General features: G+C 44.0%; 1 protein-coding gene across 1 annotated transcript in view; it reads right to left on the bottom strand.

The window, feature by feature from the left end:
• Window positions 1-16027, bottom strand: part of lpcat1 (lysophosphatidylcholine acyltransferase 1) — a 30783-nt gene extending 14756 nt beyond the window's left edge. Inside the window, exons 1-6 of the mRNA XM_048230221.1 lie at window positions 15651-16027; window positions 6797-6936; window positions 4117-4331; window positions 1212-1240; window positions 1136-1173; window positions 462-526 (exon numbers count right to left, since the gene is read on the bottom strand). Coding sequence (XP_048086178.1) covers window positions 462-526; window positions 1136-1173; window positions 1212-1240; window positions 4117-4331; window positions 6797-6936; window positions 15651-15767 — 604 coding nt within the window. The 5' untranslated portion in view covers window positions 15768-16027. The remainder of the gene's footprint in view (window positions 1-461; window positions 527-1135; window positions 1174-1211; window positions 1241-4116; window positions 4332-6796; window positions 6937-15650) is intronic.
• Between the last annotated feature and the right edge of the window lie 3495 nt (window positions 16028-19522).

Genomic DNA, 19522 nt, shown 5'->3' with positions numbered 1-19522 from the left:
CACATGAACATACAGTACATGCGCATGCATAACAGGTGGCAAGCTTCCCACACAGAGGACAAGAATGTACAGAAAAAGACAGCTTGGAAGCCAAGGGGAAAAAAATGACACACCCATATATGTGCGCATGCACGCACACACACAGTATGATTTTTTCTCTCCGTAGTCTTGTGCAGTGTATTGACAGAGATAGCATGCACACACAATACAGGATGTAAGCCTAGTCTTTCAGATGAAATGTGCTCTAACTCTCTTTCACTGTGTATTGACAGAGAGAGAGAGAGAGAGAGAGAGAGAGAGAGAGAGAGAGAGAGAGAGAGAGAGAGAGAGAGAGAGAGAGAGAGAGAGAGAGAGAGAGAGAGAGAGAGAGCACACACATTCAGTGTTGAGGCAGAGGACATTATGTTTAGTCAGCAGGAGCTGGTGTGGAGAGAGGAGAGGAGCGGCGCACTGATACGTACCCGGCTTAAATGTGATGAGACAGGATCTATTGGTGCATGTCCCCTCAGGGAAGATCATGATCTGGAAGCAGCAGGCAGTAGTGGGCAAGGCATTAGTACGGACACCCAGACAAACAGCACCAAACAATACACCAACAAAAACACAAACACAAAAAACAAACAAACAAACAAACAAACAAAGGGAAAGGGAAGAAATATACCCATCTAGCCTTTGAAGAGTCTGGATACAAACATGGCCAATAAACATCAGCTCCATCTATAAGAAAATAGATGAAATACAGAAAAGCACATTTGCAGAGCTCACTATGTGCTTTGGGTGGCTAGATTGATACCAAACCTGTTCTATGTTTGATAACAAATGCTATGCAAATAATATTTCCAAAGTAATCCATTTAACTAAGGCAAGTGTAATGTGTTTATTGAAAAAGGATGTTTGTGTGTGTGTGCTGGTATGCTTTGTTTTAAGTGGTGTGTGATTGGTGTCCGTGGTTGAAACCTGTTCTATGTTTGATAACAAATGTGTCTATGAAATAATATTTCCATTGTGCTGGGTTTTAAGTGTATATGTGTGTGTTGAAGTGTGTATATGCACGTAGGTAAATGAGTGTGTGTATGTGCGCTGGTGTCCGTGTTGAAGTGTGTATTTGTGTATGTGTGTGCCTTCGGAACCTGCGGGCCACTCCTCCTGAACATGCCCTGGCGCCTTTAATCTCTCAACCGCCTTCCCATGAAAGGATCCGAAGCTGACACAAAACACCGCCGGATGAACTTAATGAGTGCTGGGTAAGGAGAGGTAGAGAGAGAAGCAGAGAGGTAGAGAGAGAAGCAGAGAGAGAGAGAGAGAGAAAGAAAGGTAAATATAGAGGGAGGGAAGGGGGGATGACATCAAAAACATTTCTAATAACACTTTACTGGGATTAAGTGTGCCTGTACCCTCTTCAGTAACATCTCCAAGAAAGGGGAAAAGAGAGGGAGAAAAACTTGCTCAATCATCTATCCTGCGGTTACTTGCCCTCCCATCACTCCCCCACTCTCCCTCTCATTTCCATCTCAAAAGCATATTGCCTCGAGGGTTGATACCATCTCTCTCACACACACACACACACACACACACACACACACACACACACACAAGAGCGCACACACACACACACAAAATAAATAAACACAGAAACACTTTTGCTTTCTCTGCAGAACATTCTCCCAAACCACGTGTGCTTCCCCATTCCAACTGCATTGACTCATTAAAAACTATGACTAGACAGCTTTGCACGAGGCGGGCTGGTTAGTATGCAGGTCTGTCCAGGCACTAGAGGGGAAGGAAAGTGCACAGGTTATAAGGGGACGAGTGACTGAGGGCTGACCCGTGGGTTGTTGTGTTTTATATTATGGCCTAATGCCTCTGTGGCATCAAGAGTGGACTACACTGACCTCTCCTTCAAGTGAGGAGGGAAACTGGGAGGAGAGGAAGATAAGGGGCAGGGACATCATACAGCGAGAGAGAAAGAGAGGGAGAAAAAGAGAGAGAGAGAGTGTGAAACAAAGGGAGATATAGGGAAGAATGGGAAGGAGGTAAAAGAGGGTTAGATAGTGGACAGACAGACAGGGACTGTGGCTTTGGGAAACAAGTGAAACAAGACAGATAGAGAGAGAGAGAGAGAGAGAGAGAGAGAGAGAGAGAGAGAGAGAGAGAGAGAGAGAGACCAAGAGAAGGAGAGAGAGAAAGAAAGAGGGAAAAAGAAAGAAACAAAGAGCAGATACAGTAGAGAGGTCAGAGTCAGTGATGGGGGAAAGATAAAAGGGAAATAGATTGCGATGTTCTAATGCACTTGGCAGCAGAGACTGCTGGTTACAACCCCCATCGCTCCTCAGCAGAGAGGCAGGGGGGGCGTGGGAGAGGAGACTCAGAGATATATAGGAAAAGTGCACGGCCATTACAGCCCCATCAGACAAGAAATACAACAACAAATGACGCTAATGGAGAGCAGAGCAGGGGGAAAAAGTGCAACGCTTGGAATGAGAAAAATTAACAGCCTGTAATGTGGCAAGTGTGCACGCACACACACGCAAACACTCACACACAAAATACACACACACACACACACACATGTAAATAACAGACACACAGATAGACACACACACAGATAGACACACACACACAATAACAATAAACCAACAGTGGGAAATGTGAGGGGAAGATGAAGGCTAATAGAAGGCTTTTTGCTGTAATTGTTCTTGGGCAGCTCTCAGGCTGTTTGTCATGTGCTCCGCTGTTGACTTGAGGGAATGGAGGATGGAGGGGCACTAAGTGGAGCTGGAGAGAGTGCTAAAGATGACCATGTCTCCGCACAGCGGGACTAATGAGAGCCTCAGCTCAACCAGCCCAGCCCTGCAGGAAACGACCTTCAACAGCGCAGCGACAATTAAGATTCCCCTTCTCTTGAGCTCAAGAGAGAGACACACACACACACACACACCTTAATGTAGCATCCACAGGTGCACAAACCGCACACACATGAAAACACATTCATTCATTCATTCATTCATTCATTCATCAGACAGACAGAGACAACACCCCCCCTCCCCTTCCCCAACCAACCACACACACAGACATACAATTCCATGGAAAAGATGGCCTTACTGCAAGCCTCGACAGGCTACAGCATAAGGGGAGGGAGGCCATGGCTGGGCTGCTAATGACTACAGGAACACGGGAAATGAGTATGTGTGTGGGAGCAGCAGGAGGCGAGAGGCAGGAGGAGGCAAGTATGCCCCGACAGGCCTGCGCATCGAGGGGATAATCATCCTCACAGCAACAGCCTCCTGCTGGCTTGAGTGGCAGCTGAGAGTGGCTCCTTCAGATCCCCATCACACACACACACACACACACAAGAGATGCTGCTACTGCTATATTGGCTGAAAAGTGTGCCTTATCTACTAGATAGTGAGCGATAAAGACAGCATTGGTGATAGGGGTTGGTTCTGATATGGCAGTGGGTTTTTCAGTCAGTTCGTTTCAGTCATTGGTCAAGTTCAGGCCAAGTTTAGGATCCAAATGCTGAACATTATCGCAATGAAACAATGGCAGATATTTAACCAGCATTCATGATAAAACAATGGCAGATATTTAACCAGCATTCATGATAAAAGTGGAACGTCAGGTTCAGTTCTACATGCAACGTTTTTCAACAACGTTCGAGGGGAGAACACGCTGTTCTTGCATTCCGTTCCCATCATTCACCTGCCGTCTCAATAGTGCTGTTGATCTATGGTCCCTTACAGCATAGACTGGAATGTAGCTACACAGAAACAGGCTTGCTGGATACACTGATCACATCTGTACCTGTCGACAGGATCAACTATCAAAGCTGTATTTTGGGCTTATAAGTTTCTCCATAATTAAGAGGGAAAGAGGAGAGACGAGCAATGCATGTTTTGTGGACATGACCATCAAAAAATACAAGAAACACAGTCAACCACAGTACATACACTACAATAGAGATACTAGAGTACAAAAAATGAAGGAAAAAAAGAAATCTAATCCAATAGCCAGCTACTGCCAAGGAGTCTGAGTGAAACTAAACTAAGAAACACCAAATCGTCAGCATAAAGGTCAACTAAAGCACAGTGTAAAACAGCCAGTTATGCTACTTACTGCCCCACACGGGAATATCCTTGCTCTCCGCCTTCATAACTATGGAGGCCATCGTCATGGTAACGGGGATGGCATCGAAGTAGGAGGAGTGAGGCGCCAGAGTGAGGATGGGTGCCTCACTGGGCAGAGCTGGCTGACCCTTCACCCGCACCCAGTGGAAGCCTCCGGAGAACCACATGGCCCGCATGATGGCCTTCAGGGCCAGGTCCACCAGCCTGAATGGAGAGAGAGAGAGAGAGAGAGAGAGAGAGAGAGAGAGAGAGAGAGAGAGAAAAGAAAGAAAGAAAGAAAGAAAATTAAAACACACAGAAACACACACAGGTCCACAGCGTAAACTGAGATTGGAGATAGCTACAAACACTTTTGTCCCCGAGGGTTTCAGTTGTTTACTTTGGGTTGTTTATTTTGGACAATACAATTCTCCAATATCAACAGCAGTGAAATACAATACTCCTGCAGTGGCACTAATCCATATCAGGATCACTTCCCTGTATTTGTTTGGATGAAGGGAGGGGCTGGGGAAAGGAGGGAAGGCTGTTATGGAGTCAAACATTCATATATTAAAAGTTGGTCTTTCTGTATTGGCATTTTTATTTCTGGTCATTTCCTATATTGAGCAGAGGTGTCATCAGTGAGGAAAATTGATAACTTCTTTAAGCCGATGTCCTTCTCACACAAATGTAAACGCACTGTAATCATACTGTATGTGTTTGCGAATGTGCAGTACGCTGAGCAAAGAATACTTAAAGGGAAAGTATGGATAGGCAAAGAGTGGGAAAAGCAACCGTGAACAAGATATGAAACAAGACGTAAATGAAAACAATTCCACAGACACAGACACACACACACACACACACACACACACACACACACACAAACACTTCAATAGCACAATCAATATTCATGACATTATCGGACACTTAACAATTGGGGCGTGCCATCACAAAATGAGTTCAGTTTGACAAAATGACCTTAGGATTTAAAACAAGGGGTCATTTGTAAAATAGAACATTTCTTCAGAATAATTACGAGTGGATAGCCTATTCATAATGACTTCTTGAGAAGTGCCCAAAAGCCAAATCACAAACTTATCAGACCAAAGAAAACAGAAACCTTCCTGTTCTCACGTAGGCTACAGCAAGCGTCTGAACGAGGAAGAAAAACGTCAACTTTATCAAAACTTTAATGCGCCTTCAAAATCATATTTCTAGGTCATTTAACAGTAAGATATGTCAATGAGTGATAGATAAGAGGTTAAGGAATGTGTTTGTGGTGAAATTAGATAATACATAATATACATATATGTCATTTTTCGACTCTCTCTGTGTTCAAATCGCTATATCTCGAAATGGATTTCTGCAACACTGAACTCATTTCGCCGTGTCACGCCCCAATAGATCAAAAGTATAATAGAAACATTTGAAAAAGCTATAACACAGAAAGACATATTATTGTCAACCATGAGTACACACACACACACACTATTGTCAGCCATGAGTGCAAGTGAGTTTGTGTCACTTGATTAAACCACTGGTTTGAAAGTGTCCTTTACACCCTTGCAGTGTATATGTGGGGGTGTATTTAAACATTCATGCACGATGGTGTATACGAGTAGCCAAAAGGACACACGCACGCACACACGCACACACCTCTCTCATCCCCTCTTTCTCTTCTCTTAGTTCTCGTTCACCTTCACAAACACACACACACACCTTTGCATTCCTGCATCCTCAGTGTAAAAATGGCACAAGGGCATTGGATCAGGTGACAAAGGAGGAAGCTGCCTCGCAAGAGACACTTTGTTTCTCTGTAGCCACTCACCTCTCTTTCAAATGACCCCTTTCACACCATTCCCACTCTCTGACAACCTAACCCCCAACACACACACACACACACACACAAAGAAAGAGACTGAAATAGTCATTACAACATAATGGCTATGCCGCTGTCTATGTTTCCTTGAATTGTCCTGGCTTTTGTGCATGGAGAGATTTTAGCGTCAGAGAAAGTGAATGTGTATGTGTGTGTGTCAGTGTGAGTGAATATGTTTGTATGTGTGTGTTTGCATGCAAGTTGTGTGTGTGTGTGTGTGTGTCAGTATCAGTGTGAGTGGGTGGGTTTGTGTGAGTGACTGGGTTTGTTGCTGTGTGTGTGTTGAGGGGAGGGGGGGTATGTGAGTGGGTGGGTTTGTGTGAGTTGGTGGATGTGTGTGTGACTGAGGGGGTTTGTTGGTGTGTGTGTGTGAATATATATATATATATATATATATATATATATATATGAGTGTGTGTGTGTGTGTGTGTGTGTGTGTGTGTGTGTGTGTGTGTGTGTGTAGAGTGAGCGTGCCAGAGTGGGCCTGAGGGTGCTTGAGAGGGCAGGCTGCTGCTGTGTGAGGGCTTTGTGGGAGTGTGTGGAATGAAAAGGAGAGCCTCCATCTGCGTCACACAATCAACCAACCACCCACACACACACACACACACACACACACACACTTCTTCACAGATCCATGAATGATTATTCAGCTGGGGGTAGGGATTCCATCCACACTTGCCGATCATCAGATGCTACGGAAACAACGCAACATTCTCAGAAGCAGTGACGGCATCAGAGCCAGTGACCACTTGGAGTGAAAAAATACAATTTTAAACAACGTTTAACAACGCAGCCAGGCGATACTCACCACCTCCACCAGCTGACCGGCTCCACGGTGTTGTCGGCGCGGCCCACAGTGGCCACGAAGGCGAAGGGCCAGGCCAGGAGCATCCAGAAGGCGGCCAGGAATAGGCGGAACGGGAGCAGAGTCACCGTCATCAGGCCGATCTGGAGGAGAGAGAGAGTAACAAGGGGGTAAGAGACAGAGATACGATGTGGAGGAGGTCAGAGGGATACAGTGATAAGAGACAGACCCAGAGAGGGAGAAAGAGAGAGAGAGGGGGGAGAGGAAGAGAAAGAGAGAGAGAGAGGGGGGGAGAGAGAGAGAGGAAGAGAAAGAGAGGGGGGCAGAAAAAGAGATACGATGTGGAGGAGGTCAGGGATACAGTGATAAGAGACAGACCCAGAGAGGGAGAAAGAGAGAGGGGGGAGAGGAAGAGAGGGGGCAGGGAGAGAGAGAGAGAGAGAGAGAGAGGTGTGGAGGGTGTTAGAGTGGAAGAAACCACAAGACAGTGATGAGAGACAGAGGTAGGTAAGGAGAGAGGGAGGAAGAAGGAAGAGGAAGGGTATCTGTATTGGATGTGGATGGTGTGAAAGCAGATAGAGAGAAAACAGAGAGAGGATTAGATAGCAAAAATCAACAGAGAAGATAGAAAGAGTGGGAGAGATAAAGAGATAAATAAAGTGGAAAAGGGGAGGAGGGGGAGAATATGTCTTGCAGCAGAACTCTTCCTTCAGCAACATTCTGTCTCTACATCTCACTTCCTCAATCCCAGTGGAGGCACGTGCAATCAAGATAACACAGCATCTTTTCCAAAACACAGAGAAGACGAGGCACACAGTGCAGCAGACCTGGAGCAGAATGGCTGGGATCGCTAGGCGCTAACGGGATTAGCATTTAGATTACACCTGACCATAGCAAAGTGCCTGGTGGACAGCTGATGACCACGAGTCACACCAAACACATCAGGCTCACCGCAACCTGTGGAAAGTTGCAGTGCCGTACCAGTAAATTGGATTTTATCTCCGGGGTACAGTACACACACACACACACAGTTGGCAATAAAGGCCTGGGCATCTGGCATTCATAACTTTTTTTCCCTGCTGAGGAAGAGAAAGAGCGGGAAATAGTCAGCGCATGTTGGCACATCGAGTCTCTAAGTAGAAACAGGTGAAAGACTGCAGGTCAGCTCTACGTAATTTAGTCATGACCAGAGCAAAAGCGGTCAACTCGACCAAAAACACAAACCAGCGCACAGGATATAGAAGGCCTCTGATTTGCAACAGAGAAAACAAAAACAAGACCAAAAAAATTGAATTTAAGGGATCTTTACAAATCCAATCAACGTCCTGCAGTGATGCAATTAGACGCATATGGTGGATGATCAATGGCAGTAACAGTGGGAGACCTAGGCCTGGTCCTCATGGCCCTCACATGCAGTTACTTTAAAGGACATATGGACATACTGTAACCCCATAGGCTATAGACTGGGGCTGTAGTGAAGGGTGGGGTTCGGGGGAGGAGAGGGGAGGGGTCACGTACCAATTACCAATACATAAATAAGATCGGTTGGAGTATACGAGACATCAGACCTTTGACACTGACTTTTGGACAGAATTAATTAATGGCCGGATTGGCTGCAAAGTTCAAGCAGAGGTCAAGGAGCACTTCAGCCTGTGTGTGTGTGTGTATGTGACTGCATGTGTGTGCGTGTGACTATGTGAGTGACGTGTGTATATGGCTGTGTGTGTGTGTGTGTATGCATGTGACTGCATGTGTGTGCGTGTGACTGTATGTGAGTGACGTGAGTATATGGCTGTGTAAATGCTGAATTACATAAAGGTTGAGGACATGATTTCACAGCCCTATATTGGCTACATGTTAAAGGTCTTCCACAATAAAAGCCATAAACATAATGTAATGAGATTGTATACTTGAGTACACTTGTGCTGAATCCCTGAAAAGATGCTGACTGACCCAGCACTATATCGGAAGATCTTGCTTATACTACAAAACCCTACATGAGCACCAACACTAAGGCATTTTGCCATACAAGTAGTGCTTTTGCATTGCAATCTCTGCTGATGTTATAGTATAGGCTGTTGAGACCTTCGGATCAGACCTTCTCAAATATAAGAATTTCACATTCAAATGGAATGCCTGGTGCTGCTTGGCAACAGTTTCACTCCTGAAGAAGACAAAATAAATCACTTTCTAACCATAACAAACATTTATATATAATAAAAAGGGCCCTTCCTGAAAAGTCAGTATTTGACAGTTAACAGAAGAAACTATGGCCCTGTTATCTTTCCCCTAACTGTGACTAACCAGACTTAAACAAAGAGGGACAAGCTTTCTACGTCAACAGGCAGGAGAATTAGCAGAATTAATTCATCCCGGACCTCCATTAATCTCTCTCATTATGAGCTGCACAGCCTGAGCAAACATCTCCTGATGTGTGGAGTGGAGGCCGAGTAAATAATTCAAAATTAAAGAACAGTTTGCACTTGATCAGCTTTGGTAAACATGGCTTTAGAGGGGATCGTCCTCACAACCCTTCTAATTAAACTTGGACCAGCGACACACACACACACACACACACACACACACACACACACACGTCACGTTCAGACAGGCCTTCAACAGGCCCGGGGTGTTGGATCGTGGCGTGAACGTTACTGAACACCCTCAACAGTGGCTGCGGGGAGAGAACAAAAGTACCGAGGGGACCCGATGCTCCTTCACAAATACCTGCTGAATATTTAACAGGACTGAGAAGGGAGGGGAGGATCGGTTCCAAAATTCCTAGAAATATTCCCCCGCTGATCTCATGGTACGGAGAACCGGCAGATATATATGCAGATGAATAAGGTATAATGCATCAATAAGGTGAGAATATGCAGTATTATCTATGTGTGCATCACTCTACCCAGCCCACCCCCCCCAGAATGTATATGTGCAGATCAAACACGGAATGGGGGTGTGCATATAGTCTGGAACCACCCTATTAATGTTGGATGCGGCTTGAAACGCACACGCACACACACACACGCATATACACACACACACACACACACACACACAGAGTCCATTAGGGCTGGAGAGAGGTGGAAAGGGGGAGGGTAGATCGGAGGGGACGGGCCCTCATAAAGAAGCCTGTTTAGTGTTTATTTATTTATCTGGAGAAGCTGTCAACACCTGCGCTCCACTGGCAGGAAGATTAAACTGATCTGGGACCAGGAGCCATAACTCCCAGGAGACACAGGAGCCTGGGAGGAGGGAGGAGAGGATCATATAGAGAGCGTATATACTTATATAAGCAGTATAGAGGGGAAAAATGTAAATAGGGAGAGGTCAAGCAAGTGAAACAACATGACATTGTATACATGTGTATTTCTCTGTGTGTGTATGTGCATGACAGAGAGACAGAAAGAAAGGAAAAGATAGATAGATAGGCAGACAGATAGACCTAAATAGACAGATAGACAGACAGAGACAGAGAGAGAGGGAAAGAGAGACTTTGACAGAGAGAGAGAGAGAGAGAGAAGGATTAGAGAGAGACTACGATGATAGGTGGTGATGAGGCCAGACATACGCAGACATTCGTCACAGTCAGGACATTTCTGTTTACGATCCCAACACCGCCTAGATGAGTTAAAGCCATCCATCACAGCAAGGATGTGGGGGAGGCCTCCACCCCTACTCTCCCCTCCACGCTGTCTGACACGTCCCATGAGCCCAGGGGGGTCACCCACGCACCCGTGTCCTGCAATGGGGCACTGTCACCTGCCCACCCCACCACACACACGCCAGAGGAACCTCACCACCACCATCCCCCCAGGCCCCTATCCCCCATCTGCTGAGGGAGGAGTAAGGGGATATTTGGGGAGGGGGGCTCTGCAGTCTGCACCTTGCTCTGTTTTCTCCCATCTCTCCAGCTGGCGAGAGTCAGAGACGCCCTCATTCGAAACCAGTTAATCTACTACAGCAGTTTCTGCACTCTGGCTCCTATAAAGAGCAGAGCCCAGAGGCTTTTAGCACAAAAATACATGAACATATCAAGCAACAAACAGAGCCACAGAGAAGCATGTGCATGTGAGAGACAAGAAGAGAAGAGAAGAGAAGAGAAAAAGACTAGCTGAGTCACTCATTCAAGGGTCTAAAAGCTGGAGTTGGGCACTGTACCAGCTGAGTGAGGAGTTGACAGCAGTGAATCCAACATAACTTAGGCTGTTAAAGGAACACACCATTTCTAGGAAGAAATGATCTTACTTGCTGTCTACCCCAGAGTTAGATAAGGGGATACATATGTTAGATAAGAGACTAACTATAGGCTAACTGGTCTAACCCACTTTCCATGAATTATGCTAAGCTACACTAAAGGTGTCAGACTGGGTTATTGCATGCACAAGAGGAGAAGGGAGAATGGAAGGGTATGTATCCTCTAGTCTAACTCCTGACTAGAGGATACATATGCATAGTTCCTTAGGTCTGGGTAGACATAAAAAAAGAAAAGAAAAATCCCAATCAGTGTGAATCAAACGCACCCAGAAACCATTTCCCTCTTCCTGAAACATTCATTTGACTAAAAACGAACCTGCATAATAAATGAAATCAGAAGGCATATCCATGCTTAAACACACTGCATAATGGATACTTTGCAATATTAATAGCAGGGGAGAACTTGGAATGACCCATGTGCTTAAAGTGAATGTACATTCATATGGGCCTTTCTTACTGAGGGAAGAGAAATCAGACATGTGGAAATTCCTTATGGAATATATGATGGCAGACTATGCTGAACATATATAATCATCTTCACCCATACCATAGAACAAAGGCATAACTAAACACTAACCATTAGACTGGTATGCACTCAGCTGCTGAAGTACCTCTAGCCAAAAATGTCTTCTTGACCTTGTAAATGGTCATCGCACCTGTCGGTATTTTAACCAGCTAAGCAAGGTCCAACCAATGCTATTATTTAAACAATCACATACCACACAAAACATGGCAAGTGAGATGGACAGAAAGAACAGACTGGCCTCCACGGCCCTTTATGACCCACATGTACAAACGTAAAGCAGATTTCTTGCTTTCGTTTTAGCCTACTTTGCCAGAACTAATGGTCATTGGTGGTGACCATTAGGCTATAGTGGCTTAGTGAGGACAGAGTAGATGTTAATGTTGATAGTGAAGAGTTTCCTCTGGCCACTGGCCAACCACAAATAGCTCACAGGAAGGCAGAAGAGCGTTGAGCATTTCCGCCCAGGCCGGGCCTAATCATTATCATCTGAAAAACAAGCAGGGGCCCTCCCCGCATCTCTATCTCTATCTCTATCATCTCTATATCTCTATCTCTATCTCTCTCTCACATCACCAGTGACGCAATAAAGCGGTATGCATCTGAGCAGCCTGTGACACTGTTAGTCATCCCAGGCGTGTCCACGCGTCTCCCCCCAGAGAAGGAATTTTCTTCTTCTCAGTATAGCTCCAGGGCTCCTTACCCTCCCTCCGTACCACTCCTCTCCACCACCTCCCCCCTCCCCACCGATGTCTTCATTCATCTTCAGCTCTCACATGATCAGCCCCAGCCCCACGCCGTTAGTCAATAACTGTCCTTCCAGTCCGCCGAGTCCTCAAACGACCCATCCACTGTAATAAAGCTCTCCATCTCTTCCCGAGATGAGGATGTGACCCTCACCCCCGCATGTCTCAACACCCCCCTGAAGCCCGGGGTGATAGAGCCAACCCGTGGAGATCCAGCGGCGCACACACACACACACACACGCCGCGGACACCGAGTGATGAATGCAAGGCAGGGATTCGGAGGGGATTGGGGATTCTGGCCCCAGGCCGAGGAGAATTTTAATTAGAGCTCATTAACGACTGGCCACCCTCCGACAATTCCTCAACATTGATCTCCAATCTCAACGATTTTTCTTCACACACAGATAACGAGGCTTCAAGAGCTAAAAAGAGAAAAGAAACACCCATACCCCTATATAATACCTCACATAATATATACATTACACAATATGTAACACAATGTGAATTCAGAGCTGTGACTGTATCATGATGTTAGAGAACTGCATTGCATTGTCTGTCAGTGAACTTACGAAAGAAAAACAGAATATGACATCATTGTTATTGAAATAAGGCATTCCAGACTTTTCTCTATTCTATTCATACCTCCACTCCATTTTTCCACAACAGATAGGTTGCGTGTTCCTAGCGGCATGAAATCTGACCGCTGTGTAGCTACAGGCCCCTTTAATCCCTCCTTCCAGAAACCGGAGCGAATGAACAGATTTAATTATCAGATCCGTGGAGTGACTTCCTTCCTGTCTGACCTAGAGATTTTTTAGGAACCCTTCTGCCCTTCCTACGAGGAAGGAAAAGCCAAGGTAAAAAGAAAAATGTTTCACAAAAGAACTCGTCCAGAAACCAGACTACAGTCCTGTTCCTTGTAAACACAACCTGATGAAAGGTTCTGAATGACATACAGGTCACAAACTCTGATATGTTTTGTGCACCACTTTGCTTTCCCAATGCAAATCTAAAGCGTCTTCTCGGGTCTATGGGAAGATTTCAAGGAAAGCCCCACTCCTCAGGTTAATTTTTCAAGATCTCTCGAAAAAGAACAAGTCCCTACTTTGCACAGTGTACACACATACACACACACACTCGTACGCACGTACACATACACAGATAGTAATAGGATCCAGGCGTGCACAAAGAAAGGTGCTTTGTTCCCTGGGCCGATCCTGGAGTTGTGGTAGGTGTGGTGCACCTGCACCGGGTAAAGGAGATTAAGTCATCACCGTGGGAAAAAGCCGCATCCACTGCAATAAAATAATAAAACAAATAAATAAATAAACAAATAAATAAACAAATCATTCAAATGGGAGCCAGATTCAGGCCACGTCACTCCCAGAGAGGAGACCGCCATCTGGGACTGGGCAGTGGGCAGTAGGTGAAAGAGTGAGATGTCAAAGAGAAGGGATGGGGGACTGCCACATTAAATGGATTGACTAATCGAGTCCGGTCTCTTCCGTCGTCTCTCACCCATACAGCACATACGATGACATCAATGAGGGGGAATGAAACAGCGCCGTTGATTTATTGATTGACCAGTCCAGTATGGAACTGGAAGCCCTTGTTTCCATGTTAGGTCAACCTCTTGGGGAAGCACCACTGGCTATATGTACATAAGGCACACACAGGGGCTACCTGCACGTGTACGTGCACACACACACACACACACACACACACACACACTATTTCGCAGGTTCTCCTGAATATATTAACAAGGTCTAAGCAGATCTTTTTAATAATGGAGTATATCCACAGGAAATGCCACCGTGTATCTAGGAACTCTCTCTCTCTCTCTCATACATCGCAGAGTCTCACGTGACCCCCTGCAACATTCCTCCTGTTAGCATGCATGTCAAAAAATAGCCCTAGGGTGGAGAGAAAACATTTCAACTGTTGCCTCCAGCTTATTTTACACCAACCAATGAAGCACAGCAAGGTATGCATAGTGAATTAGTATAAGCTATGTGAAATAACAGTGGATTGAAAACAAACAGCAATTCAAACTTCAGTGTCTGAGGACAATGAGAATAAAACATTTCTCAGTGTTTTTTTTTTTTTAACAGTGGTTCAGAGGGAAAAGACAGATAAACATTCACTTCCATTTACACCACTCCCCTGGGTCCTGTAGGCCAGCATGCGTAAGAGCCCACATGGATCCTCCATAGCACATAGCAGGACCAAAAACACACAGAATGCCCAGGCAGAAACACTAAAGCACTGCCCAAAACAGGAATATGCAGCAGCCGCTTTGCAACAACAGCTCTTTTATCCAATTGTCTGACTCTATATTCAGCTCCACCATGCAGCACAGTCAGACTCAGGTGTGTGTGTGTGTGTTTATGTGTCTGGTGTTATGTAATGGACAACAATAGTGACCTAGCTGGTATAAAACAGTGGAGAGCTGCCTTGGCTGTGTATGCCAATGCCAAAAGTCCACTGCTGGCTTAGAGCTGGTCACATCCTGTGGAAGGAAATGGCACTACAACCTCAACATGCCATAGACAGGGAAGGGGTCTATTAGAAGATCCAGACCCTGTGCTTTCCTAAAGACTCCTATAGAATCAGGAAGGATGTATGGGCTGGATGTAAGGAAGGGCAACAAGACTGGAATGGGGGGGGTGGGGGGATTCACAATATTAAGCCTATATAAATGCAACAAATGCACATGATCTACGAGTTGATTATAGGTCAACACTTAAATAACACTGAATAATTGAATCACACGCCAACTCCACACAGTCGGAAGTAGGCTAGGTTGTACTTAAATTCACGTAAAGAGGTGCAGCGTTCAAGTGTGTTCACATGCATTCCTTGGAGTAGGCTAGGCTACTTGTGTAAACACGAGGAACTACGAGGGGTTGACCCTCCGTCACATCCTCAGAATATTATGACAGCTAATTAATAGCGTCTGATCTCATCCGCACCCACAGCCGAAGAACGGTATGACTTTCACATGTTGCTTCTAAACAAGGGACTCGATTTAGCTACTCCGTCCAGAGCCGTAGAGAGAAAAACTGAAAGTTCCCAAAATCAAGCCCATCTCCAAACTCACGTATGATGCTTTATGGTTTACTCGTCCCTTTTTCAAACCACTAATTGTACAAAATTACAATAAATCAGTAGGCGTAGTAGTAGTAAGTAGACGTTAGTAGTGTTTTCCAACCAGTTTTCCAGTCTCTTAACGACTGCACAGTTGATGCGCTGGCGAAGTAAAGAACTAGGAATGCACCGCAGATTACGTGCATGTTCAGCACATTTAATAATACTGATTGTGTTCACTAACCTTGATTTTTTGCAGTAGTGTAAATTTTAACTCGTGAACGAAGGGATTTCGGAATCGGGCAGACATCTCTGACGCATCTTCTACCGCAGCGTGTCGTCTTCTTTTCGGAAATCTCATTCTGAAAACCTGGGCATAACCTAATAGACTACGTGTTTTCGCAGAAAAGAACAGCGACGTAGTCTGCAGCTGGTCTTCAACTAGGCTTTTCAATCTCTAAACCTTCCTAAACACTCAATGCAAAAGTTGTTGCCAGTAAAGGTTTACAGGTAAAACACAGCCTTGAGCGCCCACAGTTTGTTCTACCTATACTCTGCCAGGTCTGCTGCTCATCTGCTCAAACAAAAAGCCTCCTGAAAACTCCACGATTGTAACACGCATGCGTGATGAGTGCCCGTGCTGACATCACACCAAGAAAGAAAGGGAGGTGTGTGTACCCCATAGCCTACCCATAAGAGAACAGAGGAAAATCAACAGGCAATTTACAGGCAGCAAGGGTTTGTGGAAACATTTTGTCTAAGTATGACTCAACATTCATGAAAACCTGTCTTGTAGGATATGCATGAGAAAAATATGAAGGGCTCCCTATTGTTGGTTGCATTTTTCATTTTCAACACTGTGAAGAGGCTCAGTCATTTCATTTTCAACACTGTGAAGAGGCTCAGTCATTGATCAACTAAAGCTATATTTATTGAAATTATGCAAATTAGCATTTATCTATTTTTAACCTCCTAAGACCCAGGCTATGATTTTGTATGCATTTCTCCCAGCTATTTTAGATTACGGTAGCATAATTATTCAAACTAATTATTGCATCTGAACAGTAGTTTTTTTGTTTGTTTTAAATAATGTCCTCGTGCGTGCATGCTTGTATGTGTTTCAAGTATATTTCAACAATGGAATGAACAAAAACATAAACATGCATTTAAGTGCCTGAACAAGACTGTATTCCCAACAAATTTAAAACAAGACGGTGTTTGTTTCAAGTTCCTGAACATGAGATCCATTCAGAAAATACCAATATAATACCAAGAAAATACCAACTATAAACAATGTAAACAATGAAATGATGCAAGCAGTGTATATGTGTGTGTATGTGTGTGTGTGTGTGTGTGTGTGTGTGTGTGTGTGTGTGTCACATATATCCCATTTAAAATGCAGTTTCAGATTCCTGAACAGCATGTGACCCTTTTGCAGCAAGGCAGACAGATCAGAATCAGATCGCCCCAGCCGCATGTGTTCATCCGCACAATTGCTGCTCATCATCTGCCGGAGATGGTCAGCCTCAGCCTCAAGAATCCCATCAAGCGCTGCGAAGCATTGGGCTGAGTGTTGCGTCTTAAGTGTGGTGTATAACCTGCAATATCTCTGTTGTCAAACCACTTCACCACGAAGACTTTCATGCCCCTTCATTGTCTTGTCATTTGGCAGCTTCTGCCTTTGTGCATCCGTGATTCTGTTTTTCATCACGGTTCCAGTCAGGTACACCTACCTGTCCAGCATCAAGTCTACAGCTTGCAGTAAGGTACAGTAGCAGTGAGTCACAGTAGAATTTTGTGCTAGATTGTTTGCCAAATGTGTGATGACCAAGGCTCCCAAACCCAGTCCCTGTGCATCCTCAACTTGTGCACGCAATTGGGTCTTTGCCTTGGTAGACATCAAAGTCCAGCACTATGCCATCTGCTCTTGCCAGCATAAAGTTCTTCATCCTGATAGGATTTGGTGACATGCTCCATGGTGAACAGGATCATCTGCTTGTCCATTTATTGAGAAAGAAAAGGATCATCTGGCCGAGCCTGGAGCAAACAACACGCTCTACGAATGGCCTAATTTTTCCCGAATCGGTCACCCACCCCTCCTGAAGTCCACCACCAATGATATCCAATTTCATATTTTGCCTCAGTTTAAAAAAACATGTTCCTCTTGATTTTGTTACCGATGGCAGGGACTCCCGAGATGCAATTTGAAATCAAGTGGTCACAGCCTTTATAATGTAAATGATAGGGCATATTTTGGCCTTTGGCACAATTGTCCTGTCTCTGAATACAGACTATTAGTCCAGAGCACATTTCTGCTGTCAATGCAGGCAATGGGAAGAAATACTTGTTTAGTTTGAACAAGACCGATATTGAAAATGTCTTGGCTTATTGACAAAACAACTCAATGTGGGCATGCAGTTGTCATAGTTGCGCTGTCCACATACTTAAAGTCAATATTGAATGATGTGAATTCCTCAGTCCCTCAGAAACTCATAGCATATCTCTTTTTTTTTTCTTCCTTTTTTCCAGGCCAACTATGATGTTTTGAATGGACCTTTATTTAACATAGCCTGCCTTATTATCAAATGTTAGTCAATGTTAGTCTCAGTTGTGATCTTCAAATCATGAGAAATTATTTCAGTTGGATTATATAAACAACATCTACATGCATACCACCTTATACATTTGATTGTTCTACTTATCACATTTAAAGTAATACAAGGAAAGACCAGAATAGACAGAAAAACCAACATTTGCATGGATAATGCAAATAATATGCAAAAAACACTTAACTATGCCTATCTAAACCATTGTATGGACATTGTGGACATTGGGAGTAGGCATAGGCTGGGTGTGTGTGTGTGTGTGTGTGTGTGTGTCTGCATGTGTGAACAATGGCATGAACTTCAGGTTCCATAAATAGAAATTATTGAAATTTGAAGAAGGCAACTGAAATAGATCGGTCTTTTTTTTCTGAGCTACCATGGCAACAGTGGTCTTCCAAGAAGTAAGTCTCGCTTACCTGGTCCATTATAGCACAGACAGAGTGGGCTGGTTTTCTAATGGCTGGTGTTTCAGTGGTATATGCATATGTCTCTGTAGACATTTTCTTAACATCAAGCCTATAGGAAATGCATCAAAATAATAATCTTATTATTATTAGGGTGTGAAAGAAAACATTCTGATGTAAAAGAAAATATTCCATTCTTATATTTGTTGAAAATGTCCGGAATTAAAATTCATGCATGATTTAAGTTCTGAGAGATGCCGAGTTACCTCATAATTCTATTTGATTGTAAATGAAATATATAAAACATTTTGTAAACCCTTTTTATTTATTTATTTTATTCAGGATATAGTGTGTTGTGCAAGGAGAATGCTGATAACAAATAGCCTAATATACATAGGCCTATATATTTAGCCTACAAAATGCATAAATTATGATAAAAAAAGTAATAATGTTCTTATTCTTTTACATAGGGTATTACAAGTTTACATATGAAGTTTGCATATAAAGAACCATATTCAAACCAAATATAAAAACACTTGAAAATGAGAATACTGTACACATTCTCACCTACAAATACACAATTATATGGATTTTTTAATGAGTTATTAGCGCCATCATGTGGAAACACGTAAGACCTCCCTCTGTAAAAAGAATGGTAGATCCCACAAGCCTAAGGATTTAGACACCTTAATAAGAGTATCCAACTCAGGTACTTTCTGACAGTGCAGAAATAAAGGTCAAAGCATTATCAGTTGACAGACACATAAGTCATTCTGAGACACACAGTGTCTTCAAATTGTAAGAGTTACAATCCCACTGCAGTATCCTCGTGAACTGCATGTGTTGCTGTTAAGTGGAGATATCTAGGCAAAAAACTGGCACTAAATTCTTAGGGATGGTTGAGTCTTGCTTTGACTGTAACAAAGACTTAAACTAGATGTACCGCAGAGCGGTACAAAATATGACCGCCGCCCAGTCCAGCACATTTTTTCCACAAAAATAAATCACGCTGAAAGGCCTATATGATTCTAACTGTCTCACTAAATTGCATTATCCACACTCAATTCTCACTGGTATCTGCTAGACAACAAGTACCAAAACATGAT

Source organism: Alosa alosa, chromosome 20 (assembly GCF_017589495.1).
Source record: "Alosa alosa isolate M-15738 ecotype Scorff River chromosome 20, AALO_Geno_1.1, whole genome shotgun sequence".
Lineage (NCBI taxonomy): Eukaryota > Metazoa > Chordata > Actinopteri > Clupeiformes > Clupeidae > Alosa > Alosa alosa.
This window is presented reverse-complemented; position numbering and strand designations above follow the sequence as displayed.